General features: G+C 44.3%; 1 protein-coding gene across 1 annotated transcript; it reads right to left on the bottom strand.

Annotated features, from left to right (window-relative positions):
• Positions 1-290: 290 nt before the first annotated feature.
• On the bottom strand, positions 291-4,326 carry LOC122175064 (PHD finger protein 7-like). Its single transcript, XM_042862459.1, has 10 exons — positions 4,284-4,326; positions 3,877-3,968; positions 3,680-3,781; positions 3,306-3,430; positions 3,000-3,162; positions 2,798-2,904; positions 2,459-2,572; positions 1,427-1,545; positions 1,068-1,271; positions 291-931 (listed from the first exon to the last, which is right to left on the bottom strand). The coding sequence occupies exons 1-10, from the start codon at positions 4,324-4,326 to the stop codon at positions 291-293; spliced, it is 1,710 nt and encodes a 569-aa protein (XP_042718393.1).
• Between the last annotated feature and the right edge of the window lie 12,018 nt (positions 4,327-16,344).

Below are 16,344 nucleotides of genomic sequence, written 5' to 3'. Positions count from 1 at the left end.
TCAGCTCCCGGTTTAGAGAGTAGACACTAGACAGCTTTTTGGGGGTAAATTTTTGGTTTTATTTTTTGTTATGGTGTTGTAATTTTTGTTGTTGGTATTCCACATCAGAACATCACGTAAAGCGGTGGGAGTTGGAGAGTTGATGTTCTGGTTCTGTGCACTGCTTTTTTGAGGCATTTTGGTTGTCGGAGGGGAAAGGAGGAGCGGCATTCCCCAGAGGACTTTGGGCTCAGAGGAAGAAAGCTGCAGCTCCTGGCAGGACACCGGCCGCTCTCCCTCTCGCGGACTCGTCAGATGGTTGCCGCTGCTTTGCAGTTTTTGTAGACCCGTCTGCAATCTCCGTATGCTTCTCCTGGGGCCCACGAGTCCGTTGCCTCTATAGTCACGGGGCCGTGCCACACCAGCTCGTAAGCCATTAACGCTTCTTTTTCTTCCCTCTGGTCCATGGCTGCTCCTGCAGGATCTTCAGGGCTGGTCCCGGGAGTGGCGTCGTGCCTGAGATGGCCGCCTCTTCCTGGAACGGGGGCTGAGGCTTCCTCCCGACTGTCTTTGGGAATTGGAAGGCCGACGATCCCGTGGGGAACGGCTTCGATCTTGGTTCTGCCCTCGCTGCAGAACACTGGAACGTCTTCTGCGTTCAGGCAGCTGGGAATCCCTGGAGGTCCTCGATGCCACCTGTCCGGCAGAGCTCTGGGTGCTGCTCCCAGCACCTGGGGCCGGGCTAATTCTGCTGCCACGGCGTCCTTGGGGCTGGCTCGAGGGATTTGATGCCGGACCTTGTAGGGAGGACTGGTTTTGTCTCTGTCTTGGGCATCTGATGTTTGCAGCCCCCGGGGAATTGTTGGATGCCCCCTGCCTGGCAGAAATGTGTATGCTCCTCCCAGCGCCTGAGGCTGGAGAGCGTCTGCTGCCAGCTGGTCTTCTGAGCTGGCTGGGGGAATTTGAAGCACGACCCTTGAGTGGAGAGCGGCTTCTTGTCCGGCCTGTGCCCTGCTGCCTGGACTGCCTTCTGGAGGTGTACCCCACTTGCTGCTGGCTGCTCCCTTGATCTTCTTGGTTGGATTTACGTCGCGGGCTTTTCCTCTGTCCTGTCTTGGGCTGGCTGGACAGGCTGCTGCGCTTAGGCAGCTGGGAACTCGGAGATGACTCCAATGCTGCCTGGCTGGTAGAGGCAGATCTGCGGTCATCAGGTGCTGGGGAGCTATGAGATGGTCCCGGCGCCTCCTGGCTGGCAGTGCTGGGACCAGCAAGCTGCGACTCAGCACTGGAGGCTGTAAGGAGAGGCAGGAAGGTCAACAGGATGACCCGGCAGCCCCGTGGAGGGAGAGGAACCCAGCCCTCCCGGGGCAGAGAAACTCACTGAGGAGCGGCTGTGCCAGGCCTTGCCTGGCCCCAAGGCAGCAGTCCACGGCTCTTTGCCTCTTACCTGTGCCCACGCCAGCACAGCTGTCACACTCCCAGCTGCTCAGGCTGTTGCTCAAATCGGAGCAGAGCCGGTGGGTGCCTTGCGCAGCACACGAGGTGCACAGGAGCAGCTCCCAGGGCCTGGGGAAAAAAAAAAAAGAGGTTGTAGTTGTGTGCACTTTTTTCTGCACTTTGGCCACAACAACCCCAGGCAGCGTTACAGGCTTGGGGATGAGTGGTTGGATGATTGTGAAGAGGAAAGGGACCTGGGGGTGTTGGTTGATGCTTGGCTGAACATGAGCCGACAGTGTGCCCAAGTAGCCAAGAGGGCCAACGGCATCCTGGCCTGCATTAGAAATAGTGTGGCCAGCAGGAGCAGGGAGGTGATCATCCCCCTGTACTCAGCACTGGTGAGGCTGCACCTCGAGTACTGTGTTCAGTTTTGGGCCCCTCACTACAAGAAAGACATTGAGGCCCTGGAATGTGTCCAGAGAAGGGCAACGAAACTGGTGAGGGGTCTGGAGCACAAGTCTTATGAGGAGCTGCTGAAGGAGCTGGGATTGTTTAGTGTGGAGAAGAGGAGGCTCAGGGGAGACCTCATTGCTCTCTATAACTTCCTGAAGGGAGGTTGTGGTGCAAATGGGTCTGGCCTCTTCTCCCAGGCAAATAGTAGGACCCGAGGAAATGGCAAGAAGTTATACCAGAGGAGGTTTAGGTTGGATATTAGGGGAAACTTTTTCTCTCAGAGGGTGGTCAGGCACTGGAATGGCCTGCCCAGGGAGGTGGTGGAGTCGCCATCCCTGGCAGTGTTCAAGAGGCGCCTGGATAAGGAGCTACGAGAGATGGTTTAGTAGCTTGTGGCACTGATAGGATTGGGAGGGTGGTTGGACTGGATGATCTTGCAGGTTGTTTCCAACCTTGTGATTCTGATTCTGTGTGTGTGTGCACAAAATGAGTCAAGCAGGGAGTGGCGGGAGCAGCTCTTGACCTCAGTCCTTGCTCCCCAGCCTGGGGGGAGGCTGAGATCCCACGCAGGGCTGCTGTGGTAACTCACCCGTCTCCCTCTTCTCGCTCCCTGCCTCCTGTGTGAAGGCACTCGCCGGCATCACAGCGCTGGTGTATCTTGTGCAGAGTTTCATAGCTCTCTTCGTCCTCCCATGTTGGTCTTCTGCCAGAGAAAGGAGAGAAAGCAATGAGTTCTCAGGACCCCAGGCATAGAGCGGATCTGGGACATCCCTGCTCTTCCAGCGCAAGCCTATTCCCAGCTTGTCCATGAAGCTGCGGCCAAGGCTTGTGGGACAGCAGAGGGTCAGCTGGGCATACTGGAGGCAATCCCTGAGCAGGCACAGCACTTGCGCCTCAGTATCTGGAGAGCTGGGCAGAAGGCACCAACCTGGCTGGGATTTGGATCCCGAGGAGATGCATTTCTTTCCGGAATTGCATCCTGTCTTTGCAGACGGGACATCGGAAGCGCAGAATGCCAGCGCTCATGGCCTGTCCCTGCAGCGGTAACACAAGCAGCCAGAGTGTGAGCGGGGCCTGGTGCAGCTGAGCACCTGCTGTGACTGCAGAGCAAGGGCAGGGAGGGCTCCTACCTGGATGCAGCTCCGGTGAAACCAGGCCTGTGTGCACACCTGGCACACCATGGTGTGGTAGGACTTTTTGTCCCCCACGGGCTCCAGGCAGATGACGCAGTTTGTGTCTTGCTCTGGAGCTGCCTCCACGGCCTGCTGAGGGCGGTGCTCACAGCAGAAGGACCTGGGGGAAGATGGACAGGATGGGTGAGCCGAGAAGTGCTGCGATGTCAGCAGAGGAACACAAAGGAGTTTGCTGCATGCTTCAGCACTGGGAAGCAGCCGTGCAGGTTCCTCCCTTGGTTGGCTGCTGCTGACAGCCCTTACCTGTGCTGCCCAAAGAACTGCGTGACACATTCCCCATCCGTGGCACAGGGCAGATGAAAGCTGCGTTCACAGCCTGTCTCTGCGCAGTAGATGGAGGCCCCCTTGTCTCCACAAACGAAGCAGTGCTGGAAGGAGAAGAGCAGCCCCCATTAGCAGCAGGCTCAGGGCCTCTGAGGCCAACGCCACGCCTCCAGGCAGGGCACAGAATGCAGGCACCGCTGGGTCACGCTCTGCAGACGCGCCAGCAGACAAGTTTGATCTTCGTTTAATCAAGAACTGTGTCCTGGTGCTAGGTGGAAAGAGTGCCATTGCTTGCTTAGGCTCCAGGCTTAGCTGGTGCTGGCACAAACATCCCCGTTCCTTGAGATCCTCACCTTCTGCTCTGCCTCCTCGATTGCGCATCTGATGGCATCAAGGGGGATCTTCAGAACCGCCCTCTGTCCGGCAGTGTGTTCGTAAAGGCCGTCAGCAAAAAACTGTAGCAGAGAAAAGAGCAGGATGTCATGAGGACAGGATGGAAAAGAGGGAGCGTCCCTGGCTGGAGGGCGGAAGGAGCCCTGAGAGAACTCACCAAGCAAAACTTGTGGACGCAAAGCCCGCTCTCACCAAGCATGGGCCCGCAGGCGTCCGGGTGAACATCTGCTCGGCGACACAGCATGCATACTGAAGAGGAGAGAGCAAAGAGAAGCAGGAGTGAGTGCCAAGCGTCCCTGAGGCCTGTTGCCAGGGGCCTGCCCTGGGTCTGCCATGCAGGATGAGGGGCAGGGCTGGACGACGCGAGGGGGAAAGGGCCGCTGTAGGCCCAACGGTCCCAGCAGGCACGCACAGGCCAACCCGGCTGAGGGGCAGAGGGGCCATGCCCAGCGGTGTGTGGGGAGCCCCTGCCTGCCCCCGCCTCCCCTCTCGCGCACAGTAGGTAGAGCCCGCAGTGCCCCTCTGCCCGGCAGGGAGCTGCACGCAGAGATCCTTTGCTCTCACCTTCAACCTCCGGGTTGGAGGTCTTCTGCTTCCTTTTGGACATGGCACGCGTCAACAGTGAGCGCTCGGAGTCCCTGCCCAGTCAGCGCTGGGCTTTGTCTTCCACACTCTCCTCTGCCGACTCTGCGGGAGAAGCAGGACGAGAGTGAGTTGGCAGCTCAGGCCCCCAGGCGAGGGGACCCCTCCTCACTGAGCAACCTCAGGCAGCCCCTCGCTCCCTGCCCTCTCCTCTCCTCACCTCACCAGGTCGCACTGACCCACGGTCTGAGCCTGGCCTGGCCTGACCCGGTCCTGGCCCCCTAGGTCACAATGGCTGCTCCGTGACATCCGTGGTGAGGCAGTCGCTACCTCACAGAGGGCTGAGGGCGTGGGCCCTGGGCACCCAAGCAAGATGGCGGCTGTTGCAGGCAGTGCACAGGGGGACGTGCTGCTGGCCATGAAGCGGGGAGGAAGGTTGGCCTCCTTCCACCTGCTGGCAACAGTATTCTACTATGTATGATGTAATGATCTTAGAATTTCCCTGATTTGCTTTCAGTCTTATGGCAATATCATATATATTTTTTGATGTTATTCATACTGACTTCTTATTTTGCTGATTTTTTTTTTTTTTCTATTTTACAAATCATTGATATTTATGGAGCTATACTTTTTTTTTTTTTTTTCTATTTTATTCACTTTGAACTCTATTTTCATCTCATTTAATGTTCTGTAATTCCTAACAATCAAATTCATTTTGTCTGCTAGTAAACTGATGGAGATAACAAACAGTAGGAGACAGCATTGTTACAGAGAGGAGTTATAGAAATTTGACTGAAATAAGTTGACTGAGAAAGGATTTGACAGTGTATGTAGTTTCTTTCTTATCAAGCATTAATATTGCTATAACAAAGGCATTATTATAAACAAAAAATGGATTCTTCTGATATATAGAGTGTCTCAGTTTTGAAAGTATGTCTGGTGATCACCTACCGTGTCCATGGAAGTCACACAGAGAAGGCTGCACGGAGTGTGTTCAAATGGGCTTTGAATATCCCCAAGGAGGAATGCTTCAGAGCTTCTCTGTACAACCTTTTCTAGAATATGACCATTCTCATGGTACAAAAGCTTATTCCTTTATTTCAGTGGATTTTCTTGTATATCAGTTTGTTACCGTTTCCTCTTGTCACATCACCTGATACCACTGAGAAGAAACTGGCCTATGTTTCTTACTCCTGCTGTCAGATATTTATACTCACTGCTAAGATCATCTTTTTCCTCATAACTTCTTTATTTGCACATGCTTAGAATAGATTCCTTTCCACAAGTGTTGGAAATGATGTCTTTGTTCCATATAGTCAGTTGTGTCAATCTCTTAACAGCAGTCTTCAGTCTTCAGAGAGGATCTTATGGTCAGAAAAAAAACAAATCACTAATTGGTAGCTCCTACTGTATAATTGCTTGTTGACCTGCATGATCCATCTCTTCAGCCTCATGTCCTTTTTGCTTACAACCTTTCTCCTCACATTCTTCCTACCAACAGGATTCGTAAGATGCCAGCTAGGCTCCCACATCACTGACCACTACCTAAGAACCATGTTGTAATATGTGATACTATTCAGGTTCCTGCTGGCCACCGAATTGGTGCTGATGTGGAAAAGCAGCAGAGGATCACAGAGCAACAACTGGATGAGCCTTGGAAGCCTCATCTTCCATGGCACTGAATCTCCTCTGTAGCTGCAGATGGAGAGGGAGCAGGAGGTTACCAGATCCCAGAGTGTACCACTGTGGAAGTCTTGGTTTCCCAAATCAATAAGCAGAGACACTGGAGATCCCTCCCTTGATGGTTTGGTACTCCTGAGCATGCGTTACTCCAAAGCTCTGCGAGCTGTAGGCCTCCCCCAGCTTTGAAAACATGTGAGCAGTCACAGCCAACTTTTCCCAGCAGCAGACACTGTGGTGTTTCTCAGTGGGCTCCCAGGAGTCCACTGACGATCTCAGTAAATGTTCCCAGAGGATGTGCAGAGTCCCATAGTTGAGCCTAAAAATTGCTGCTTGCACTGTCGTGTCCTCTGGCTGCCTTGATGAGCTGTGCTGAGGGAGTCTGTGGGACTGAAGGGAAAGCAGCGACTTCTGTCATGCAATGCTTTCAGAGAAAAAAACTAATCTGAACATCAAGGAAAGCTAACCGCAAAGAGAGGAAGATAAATTATTCTGTGGACATTAGTAAACACTTCTAAAAATACTTTTATAGCTCTTATCGCTCCTTGAAATTTAGGAGATAATTTTTGAAAACTTTTAGAATCTCAATATGTGTATATTATTACATTAAAACCCAGTACTCTTTGTTTAACAAGGACTTTGGAGAAGATCACTGTAACAATACGATAGGAAGAGTACTGTGATGTCTTGGAAACAACAGGATGGCTACTGACTGACACCAGATTACACACAAATTAACAAATATAAACCTTTGATAAGATTGTGAGCCTGGAGTACACGGACAATGGGGAAACAGGGGAGCGGGGTAGGCAAGGAGGGAAACAAGGTACAAAAGCTGTCATTGTGTCCATAGATGTGCTCCTGCTCGTGGGATGCCCACCATTGCAATCGTGAATAAAATCTGCATTTATCAGAGATACTGTCCTGACAACATTATTTGGATATTTCCAACAACTTTCATTAGGTTTTATCATGGAAAACTCCAGTAAGAAGCTTCTTTTGGCTTTATTGAAATGAAAATCCAGATCATATCCAGCATTTCTGAGGTATAACTTTTCTAGAAATTTCTCTGCATGGGAGATTTTGACATCTTATTTCAATTTCTGCCAAAAGAGAATAGCAAAGAATTAAATGGCCACATAGAACATAAATTCCAGAGTTTCATCACCTCTGACATACTCTGAGCTAGAGATTGTGGTGTTTTTCTTCTTCTGCCTTCTCTATTCATTTCATATCTCTTGTCAAGTCACATTTTAGAACTAAAATCAATATTGAGCAAGCAGATTTCAGCATGTGCACTAATGAGCTCCATGTGGGAATAGATAGTCTGTATCTGTAGAGCTGCTTGCTCTGATCTTACATTTCTGGTTGCATCTCTTATGTTATGAGGCCCCACTGCTGAATGGCCCAGAATTTGCCCACAGCTTCTCACGAAGGCTGATTTGCTTTCAGAAACAAGGTGAGTGTTGTTGTGAGAAACTGCAGTTTAAATGCTTTTACATCCAATATATTCAATGTTTTCTCCTAGAACAATTAATTACAGTGAATCTATTTTCTGTTGCCCTTGACCATGAAGTGATCAAAAAGCTGGAGTGAACAGAACAGTGCTCCAAAGAAATGTTGTATTATATTCAATGAACTGATGTTTGCTAGAGAATATATACATACAGAACTGATTATTGAAGCAGAGGTCTGGATTCGGTTTGTTCTGTTTCATTTTGCAGAAAATAATTTCTAATCTGCTTTTACAATAGCTGTCTTCTTTCCTGGAAGTTGTAACACTTTCATTTGAAGATATTTTCCCATTTCAAGGTTCACCTTATTATAAATAGTGTTTATTTCTGCTCCGGTGTGACAGGCCCATGAAAATAGAATTCAATGTGAGGGACATAATATTTAACGATGATTAGATCAGCTTGAAGTTAAACCTTGAATCTAAATCTGAGGGTAAAGGACAACACAAATAAGCACATGCTTTTCTCTGATATTTCTTTACTTTTCCCTTATTAGCGTTTCTTAGAAATGTCTCTACAATTATTAGGTTTGGCTATGAATTTGCACCTCTTGCTTCTTCCTCTATCAAACCTTTCACATTCTCGTGTTCCACTGCAGCCTCAAAGTAAGCAACTACAAGTTGCTGGGAAGTTGTCTCTTCAAATGAGTCCACACATGCTAGAAAAAAATGGATATGAAGTTACAGTAGGAAGGAGATAATGTTTAGTTCTGAACATATTCCCAGTCCTTGGGAATCTTTCTGCGGTTTCCCGAAGGAGGTTCTAAGAGGTTCTTTCTGGGGATTCTTTTATTGAACTAGCATAATAGGATCTCGGGGATCAATGAGAACTCGATAGTCTTTATGAAACAACCCAAAAGAAAGTAAGGGAAATACTTTACCTTTGAGGTACCTTCCTTTACATGCCCATAAGGTGTTGGCACCCTCTTTTGACAGCACATGTAGAAAACCAGATCTAATTGCAATGTGAATGCCTGAAACAACTGCCTAATGCTGGATTTTATGCATCTGTGTCACTGGCTTCCGAACAGTAACAGAGAAAGAGCTGGCACTTTGTTTACTAATGCAGGAACTATCACAGGCCTTTGTTTTCTCTAAGCTGAAGGTTCCACTTCCACTGCAACATGTTAGCTTTTCTTAAGCAATGTGATACATCTCTGCAGCTGTTCAGGTCGTACATCCAAGCTTCCCAGCTCCACCTGAGGTCTAGGAGCTTTCAATGAGCTTTCCGAGGAGCATGGGATTTTTTAGGACTACGACAAAATGGCCATCTGAGGTTTCTTACAGCATTAGATGATCACGGAATGAGTGGTATGTAGCTTGCATGGCTGATGCTCACCTACCTCCCCTTTCAACCATCCAGGTAATCATCAGTACAATTTTGAGCATGGATGTCAGCACTTAAGGACAGGTGACTCACAAGTGGGCTACTTACAAGTACTTCATCTCACTTGCAGATCTTGCATTACCTTTAACTGTTAAGAAAGATGTTATTTTCAGTTGGGACTCTCAGGCAATAGCTGTAGAACTTAGGATTTAGCGATGTGCCAATATTTAAAATCATTCTGTACTTGTCAAATTTCACAGTTCTTTTTTGCCTATTCTAATGTTTGTTGTAAAACTTTTGAATATTTTGCTGGCTTTGATTTACCTAGTATCCCTAGTGTTGTGCATATTTTAAAACAAGATATCAGGAAAAAGACTTTTTATCCCTATTGTCACAATTATTATTTATAAATGGCTTTTTTTGCCTTATCCCTGAAATCAAGGGTATATATTTTTTAACTTTGTCACAGTGTTTATCATATTTTTGCCATGAGATACTGAGAGAAATTTACAGAAAGATTGTGCGCTGAATTTTGGATGTTCATGCAAGATGCCAAGAGTTGGAGTTGATGATCCTTATGGGTCCTTTCCAACTTGGGATAGTCTATAAGTCTATGATTCTTTCATTTCAAAAAGATTGTAATGGAAAATCAATACTTTTATTATGCAAAATTTAATGAAAACTATATCCACCTCCCCCACCCCATTTTTTAGCAAATATAATGTAAACAGTAGAAAATAAAGCTTGTTTTATCCTTTCTCTCAAACTTCAAATGAATGATGAGTTAATGAGTGATTTATTCCATGTTGAACAATTAACAATTAAAATTCAATTCAGCAAAGTACTCCACCTGGAATCAAAAGACTGATTCATCTTCTTAAGTATTCCAAAATTGTTGGTTTTCAATTGAGACTACTAAGTGGGGTCTTGACCAGAATGAAAACGCATTCTGATTTTCTACACCCCGTGTGAGACCTTCAGTAACAAAGTTTTATTTATATGTCGTGGCACTGTGTATCTGGTGTGTCTCTTTTCTGTGAGTAACATTTCGCTGGATATCTCTACAATATGACTACTGTGGGTCAAGATCATTCAAACCATATATCTCCAGGAGACACATTTTGAGTATCTGTCACAAAGGGCCTCAAAATTTTACATTTATTATGCATCCCTTCATTTCTATCATTGTCCTACACTTACCTATGAAATGTTAAAAAAAATGAGAATTTCACCATATTTTAATATAAGGGGAAACCTAATGTGGTTATTTGCCCATAAACAAAATTGAAATCATTTGAATAAACAAATTTCTAAAGTATAAAGTCACTAATTTGGGAACAGATTTCGAAGTGTATTATTCCTGCTCATAAGAATACGCTAGAATTTCAAAATGCCTCACAGGTGCCAAAATACACTGACGCTAAAAAACATTCAGCACCTACTTTACTGCTGCTAAATCCAGCAATTTCCACTACAGACTGCATGACTTGTGTGACTGTGTCTGATAAACTGAGATGACAGAGTGACATCAGTCCTGAGACCTCTGCATGATAGGTTATACCTGACCATTTTTCAGGTAAGTTGATTCTTCCTTTAAGAGCTGTATTTTTAAAGAGTTCATAGCTCTGTAGCACCATCTGCAGCACCCAAAGCTAAGATCAGGGCTGAAAAACTGCATTCCTATGGATGCTTCCTCCCAAAGGTCTGAAAAACTCAATAGTGATGCTCCCATGTAAATTGGTCTTGTGAATAAAACAATGCTAACCTAATACAGAACTGAACTGCTAACTTTGTCATTGCTAGCTTGGAAGCATCTTATCCAACTCTGCCCTGAACAAAGGTTAGAAGACTTTAATTTTTGTGTAATTCAGTTTGCCTTCTGAAAAGGTTCCAGAAGTGGAAAAGGAATTGCACAACTCAAAAGTGAAGTGTATTAACAGATCTATGTGTTTAAGTGTTCACAGTGCCTTTTCTCTGAGCCTATATTAAACCAAGGCTATTAATAGGACGGAAATGTTTTGGATAAATCCCATGAACTTTCACATCAGACTCAAACGGGAACTTCTTTAAGTCTTGAAAAAAAATTTGTGTTCTTTTCAGTGACTTGTTTTGCTTACCTCTGTGCTTCTTGTCTACTAGAGAAAAGAAAGAAGGGAAAGTTCAAAATGCAACCCGAGAAGCTACTTACGACTGCAGGTATTGCTGCAAGCATTCAGCATTCAAACTAAACAGGCAAATTATAATAAACTGTGCAGAACACTCTGTGAAAATCTGGTTTTAAATCTGAAACAATTTCACAGTATGCTGACCCATCAGTTTTTTCCTTTGACCATAATCATTAGGTTCTCTTACGGGTGATAAGATGAATATCATACATGCAAACTGAGTTCTTTATTCAGCAAAGTTCTTTATCCACAACTAGTTCTTCAGTAGCAGTTCAGCCAGTGTATTGATGCTGGGACAACTGGGATGATGATGTGCATTCCAGTGCTGGGATTTGGTTCCTTATCACCATCCAGCAAGCCACTGAATAGATTTTCCAATAAGGGGACATTTTCAGACATTACTGTTGTGACTGTTGTGCCAACTAATCGGCACAGTTTAAATACTGCGACTTAAAATGCATGACTGCATTTACTGAAAGTTCTCAATCTTCAGTTTCAAACTGCAAAGTATTTTTCTCGTTCTGACATTTAATATCAAATTTTGCTTAAATTCTGTTGGCTGTACTCACATACATACGCATACATGGACACACACACATAGTTGGTTCCATACCTGTTACACAATGGAACAGGTGTCTACTGTTTGTTTCCTTTGGTTTATTGCCTGAAGAGATGTTAGTGTTCTGTTTCAGACAATTCCAGTGGATATGTCTTCCACTGATACACTAGATTATTAATAAGAACTAAAATTAATACATTACTTCACTAACTCAAGACACCAGTGAAGCACGTGCTGCTGAAGGCATTCTCTGCTCTTCTGTGCAGGGAGAGTCTTCAGTGCAATGCTGTTTATAAAGCCATACCATTTACATTATTAGATAGATTAGATAGATCACTCTTGCACTTTTTCTTCACATCCACATATCAGTCTTGCAGTTGGGTTCATCTACGAGTCCCACCTTGTCCAAACTTTCAGTGTTTGTTTATTTCTAATACTTTCTCTCTTGTATTTTATCCATTCACCTGAAGAAGTTTGCATTATCCAAGAGCTTCTACACTCACTGCCATTTCTCACAGTCTATTTTGCCTCTCCCATTCCCAACTTTACACCCATGTAGTCTTAACAAAGAAGAAAATACTGAACAGAAAAAGGGAAAGGATAAAACATATAAATCAAACCAAAGAGTAACTGTTTAGAAATGTTTTAGTTTTGTTGCCATGTTTTTATCCTTAATCCCATTCCCCTTACCTTTCAGACTCTAGATTTTCCTTCTAGTATTTTTGCTTGATTTTTTTTTTTTTTATTTGAGATGAAATTTGCTAAATAAATGTACTTGGATTATATCAGAATAGCCTAATTTGTTCTGTTTCCAGATACAAAAATTCTATACTAAGTTAGATAATTTGTCTTGAACCTGGCAAAGTTCAGTGAGTAGCAAAGTTAAGGATTAAATGCTTCAGATTAAGTGGTTCAAATCAACGTGGTATTCTGTAATTCTGATTTAAATTACATTGAGGGAACCTGCTTCAGTTCTACTGCCATGGGTGGCCCTGGCTGTGAGTGTCGTCACTTGTATGCTCACAGAGGATCCAGGTTTCCAGATGCTTCCAGGAGCATTTGAACAATTTATTACTAAAATACACAGTATTGTTTACATCCATAAACGTGGTTGACTTCCAAAATGCCTATTAGTAAAGATGATACAGGTAATTAAATTGCTTTTGTTAATTAAACACATTCATCCACCTAGAACATCCCAACAATATAGAGCAACCCTCAAATGTTACTACGTTTCCTGAAATAAGGCTACATGCTGCATGACTCCTGCCTTTGTGACAATTTCCCTGTTTGTTGATGTTAAAATCCTCTTCCCAGGACCATCAGTATCATGCAGTTCAGAACGGCACGAACTAAGCACAAATTCATACTAACTCAAAGGATCTTTAGCACAGCAGCAGTAGCCTCCCAGAAAGAAAGGTTCCTTTCTTTCTTTAATTTTTTTTTTTTTTTAATGTGAAATTACAGTGTCATAAAAACAAGAGAGGCATTTATTAAACAAGCACGGTACTGGCCCAAACCCAAGCATAATTCCATGCAGCTTCAATTTCATCTGCAAAACTTTTCATTACTAAAGACCAAATCTTATGTGTAAATCAAAATATTATAACATGATTCTATATCAATAAGGCATACTTTGGGAGTATAGTGTGTTTGTATGCTGGCAGGGTGTGTGACTGGCTCTTTGTTAAAAATGATGATTTTTTAAAGAAGATAATGCCACATATGTTATGCTTGACAGTCCCTATATCTATTTATATGTATATATTCATATATATATATACACATACACACACACACAAGGGTTGCTCTGAAAATAATGCCTCCCATTTTATTATGTTGGCTCATAAAGACAGAAGCAGATGATGGTAGTAAGGTGATAAAGGTTGAGTTTTCCCACCAATATCCCATTACATTTTATTGCTGTGTGACAGATGACAGCAGAGGAGCAGTTGATCAAATGGTATCTGATGTGGAAGTGCTTATGGATCAAAGGTGTATCACTGAATTCCTCCATGCAGAAAAAATGGCATCTGTTGACTTCACTGATGCTTGCTGAATGTTTATGGAGACCAAATAGTGGGCACGAGTATAGAGAGGTGGTGTGGTGACTACAGCAGTGTGAAAGAGAAGCCACACTCTGGATGTTTCTGTGCAGATTTTTATGAGTGAGGAATGCAGGCTCTTGTTCATCACTGGAAAAAATGCATAGGTAATGGTGTTTACTATGCTGAAAGATAATCTTGTGGAGCTGAGAAATTGCTCTATCAAATAGTGTTATTGTGCTCTTTGAATCTGTTGTAGTTACCATGGAAATAAATAGGAGGCATTACTTTCAGAGCAATCTATACGTACATGTAGACAATTTTCCTAGGTTTAGAATCCATTTTTGCCTTTACAGGTTTATACAATTCCTACAGCTACAGGCTCCTGATTAACGATTTGGAGCTGTTGATGTACAGTGCAGTGCAAATAATTAATTAGTAATAAGGTATTTCAGGATGGAATCCTAGAATAGAATCACCAAGGTTGGAAGAGACTTCCAAGATCATCCACCTGGTTGGACAGTTGGTCCACCTTCCACCAATATTTCCCACTCAATCATGTCTAAATGTTGCATGAACTCCTCCAGGGAGAGTGACTCAGCCATCTCCCTGGGAAGCATGTTCCAGCACCTAACCATTCTTATTGAGAAATTTTTCCTAACATCCAAACTGGACCTCTCCTGGTACAACTGAGGCCATTCCCTTTTGTCCTATCGCTAGTTACATGAGAAAAGAGGCTGACCACCACTTTGCCACAACCAATCTTCAGGTATTTGTAGAGAGTGATAAGGTCTCCCCTGAGCCTCCTCTTCTCCAGACTAAATAATCCCATTTCCCTCAGCCACTCCTCATAAGACTTGTACTCCAGACCCCTTATCAGCTTTGTTACCCTTCTCTGGACACACTCCAGGGCTTTGATGTCTTTCTTGTAGGTCATGACCCAAAACTGAACACAGTACTCAGGGTGCGTCCTCACCAGAGCTGAGTACATCTTTCTCCTGCTGGCAGCATTATTTCTGACACAAACCAGGATACCATTGGCCTTCTTGGCACAACTGGGCATGCTGCTGGCTCATGTTCAGCCAAGTGTTGACCAACACGACTGCGTCTGTTTCTTCCATACAGTATTCTACCCTCTCTGCCCCAAGTCTGTTGCACTGTCTGGAGTTGTTGTAGACAAAGTGCAGGACCTGGCACTTGGTCGTGTTGAACTTCATCCCATTGGCCTCAGCCCCATGATCCAGCCTGTCCAGATTGCTCTGTGGGGCCTTCCTATCTCTAGGCAGATGGACGCTTCCTCCCAATTGATGTCATCTGCAAACTTATGAGGGTGCACTCAATGCCCTTGTCCAGCTCATCAGTAAAAATATTAAACAGGACAGGCCTCAGTGCTGGAATGTACCCTGGAATAACAAACATTTTCTGAGAATGCTAACTGCAGAGGAATAATGTAAGAATAATGTAATCAGGATATTCTAGTAAAATGTCCAGTGAAAATTTTTATTTACAGTCAGGATGGACTGTATCTCGTGCAGTTAGAAGTAAATTGGAAGGTAGATGAAAGCTCTAAATGCTGGGTTTTATAGATCATTCTATTCATGTCTCTTGTTCAAAATCTGAACAATCAAGATCAAAGCATTTTTTTAGCCTATTGGGAATGGATTTCCCAGATGTCCAACAAGTCCCTGCAAACTCATTGGTCTTGCCAGTGGGAAAGATAAAACCCATTCCGTACAGTTTGGTTCTACCAAGGGAATTCAAATCATAGTAGAAAATGTAACAACTAATTTCCTATGGTCAGTATATTCAGGACTATGTTACGCATTCCTCCACTGTCTGTGGAAAAAGAATACTCATATGATTGCTTTTGTACTTTTCTGTACAGAAGGGCCAATGTGAATAAATCATGATATATTTGTTCTCCACATTATTTGCTGACACACACACTATGCATGTTATGTGACTTTTAGTCGGGCAGCTGGAAGTGCACAACCCAGACCAAACTGCAATCCACTACATTTTCAAGGACTAGAGAGGAGATATCATGCTTCAGTTTCTAGGGTGAAATACCAAGAAAACTCATAAAAAACCCAGAAATCTTTCTTCAAAGGTGTCCATGTTTGCAGAGTCAATGCAGCCAGGTATTACTTTGTCAGTCCTTCTAGTACATTTACTACCCTGATGTCATGGGCACATTCTCAGTACATAGGTCATGTGAACATGACTTACAAAGCTGTATTTTTAGCTTGAATGAATACAGATTTTATGAGAAGAAGAAAGCTTGCAAATGATGTGAGATTCAATTTTTTTTTCCCACAGACTCTTACACATATGTTGCAGACATCAGAAGTAATGAAAATTTTTAATCTGGCTAGCTAGGACAGCTGCCAGAGTTAAAATACAGCACTAAGCTCACTGACAATTGTCTCTGCTACCAGATGTTCAACTTGTTTGCCCTGATACTCACTAAGAATGGTGTAAATTCAAGAATAAACTGTGATTACATTATGCTCTGTACTCTACTGCACTATAGATTGTTGCAACTTTCTCAAAAAGATGCCCAACAGTTGAGGAACTAATTATAGCTCAACATATGCTGTGTTTGCACTGTAGACCTTCTTTTCTCATGCAGAATATGGTTCAATTAAGGCTGACTGGATGATATTCTTATTGCCTGAGCGATTCTGCATGACTCTTAGTTGCAGCCTCAGGTATCCAAGGTCAGTGTTGTGTGTATGAGCATTGAAACCCACA

The sequence above is a fragment of the Lagopus leucura genome, unplaced genomic scaffold (assembly GCF_019238085.1).
Source record: "Lagopus leucura isolate 7727_CA_CO unplaced genomic scaffold, USGS_WTPT01 Super-Scaffold_702, whole genome shotgun sequence".
NCBI classification, from domain to species: Eukaryota; Metazoa; Chordata; class Aves; order Galliformes; family Phasianidae; genus Lagopus; species Lagopus leucura.
Note: the sequence above shows the minus strand (reverse complement) of the source record. Positions and strands in the feature narration are given on the sequence as shown.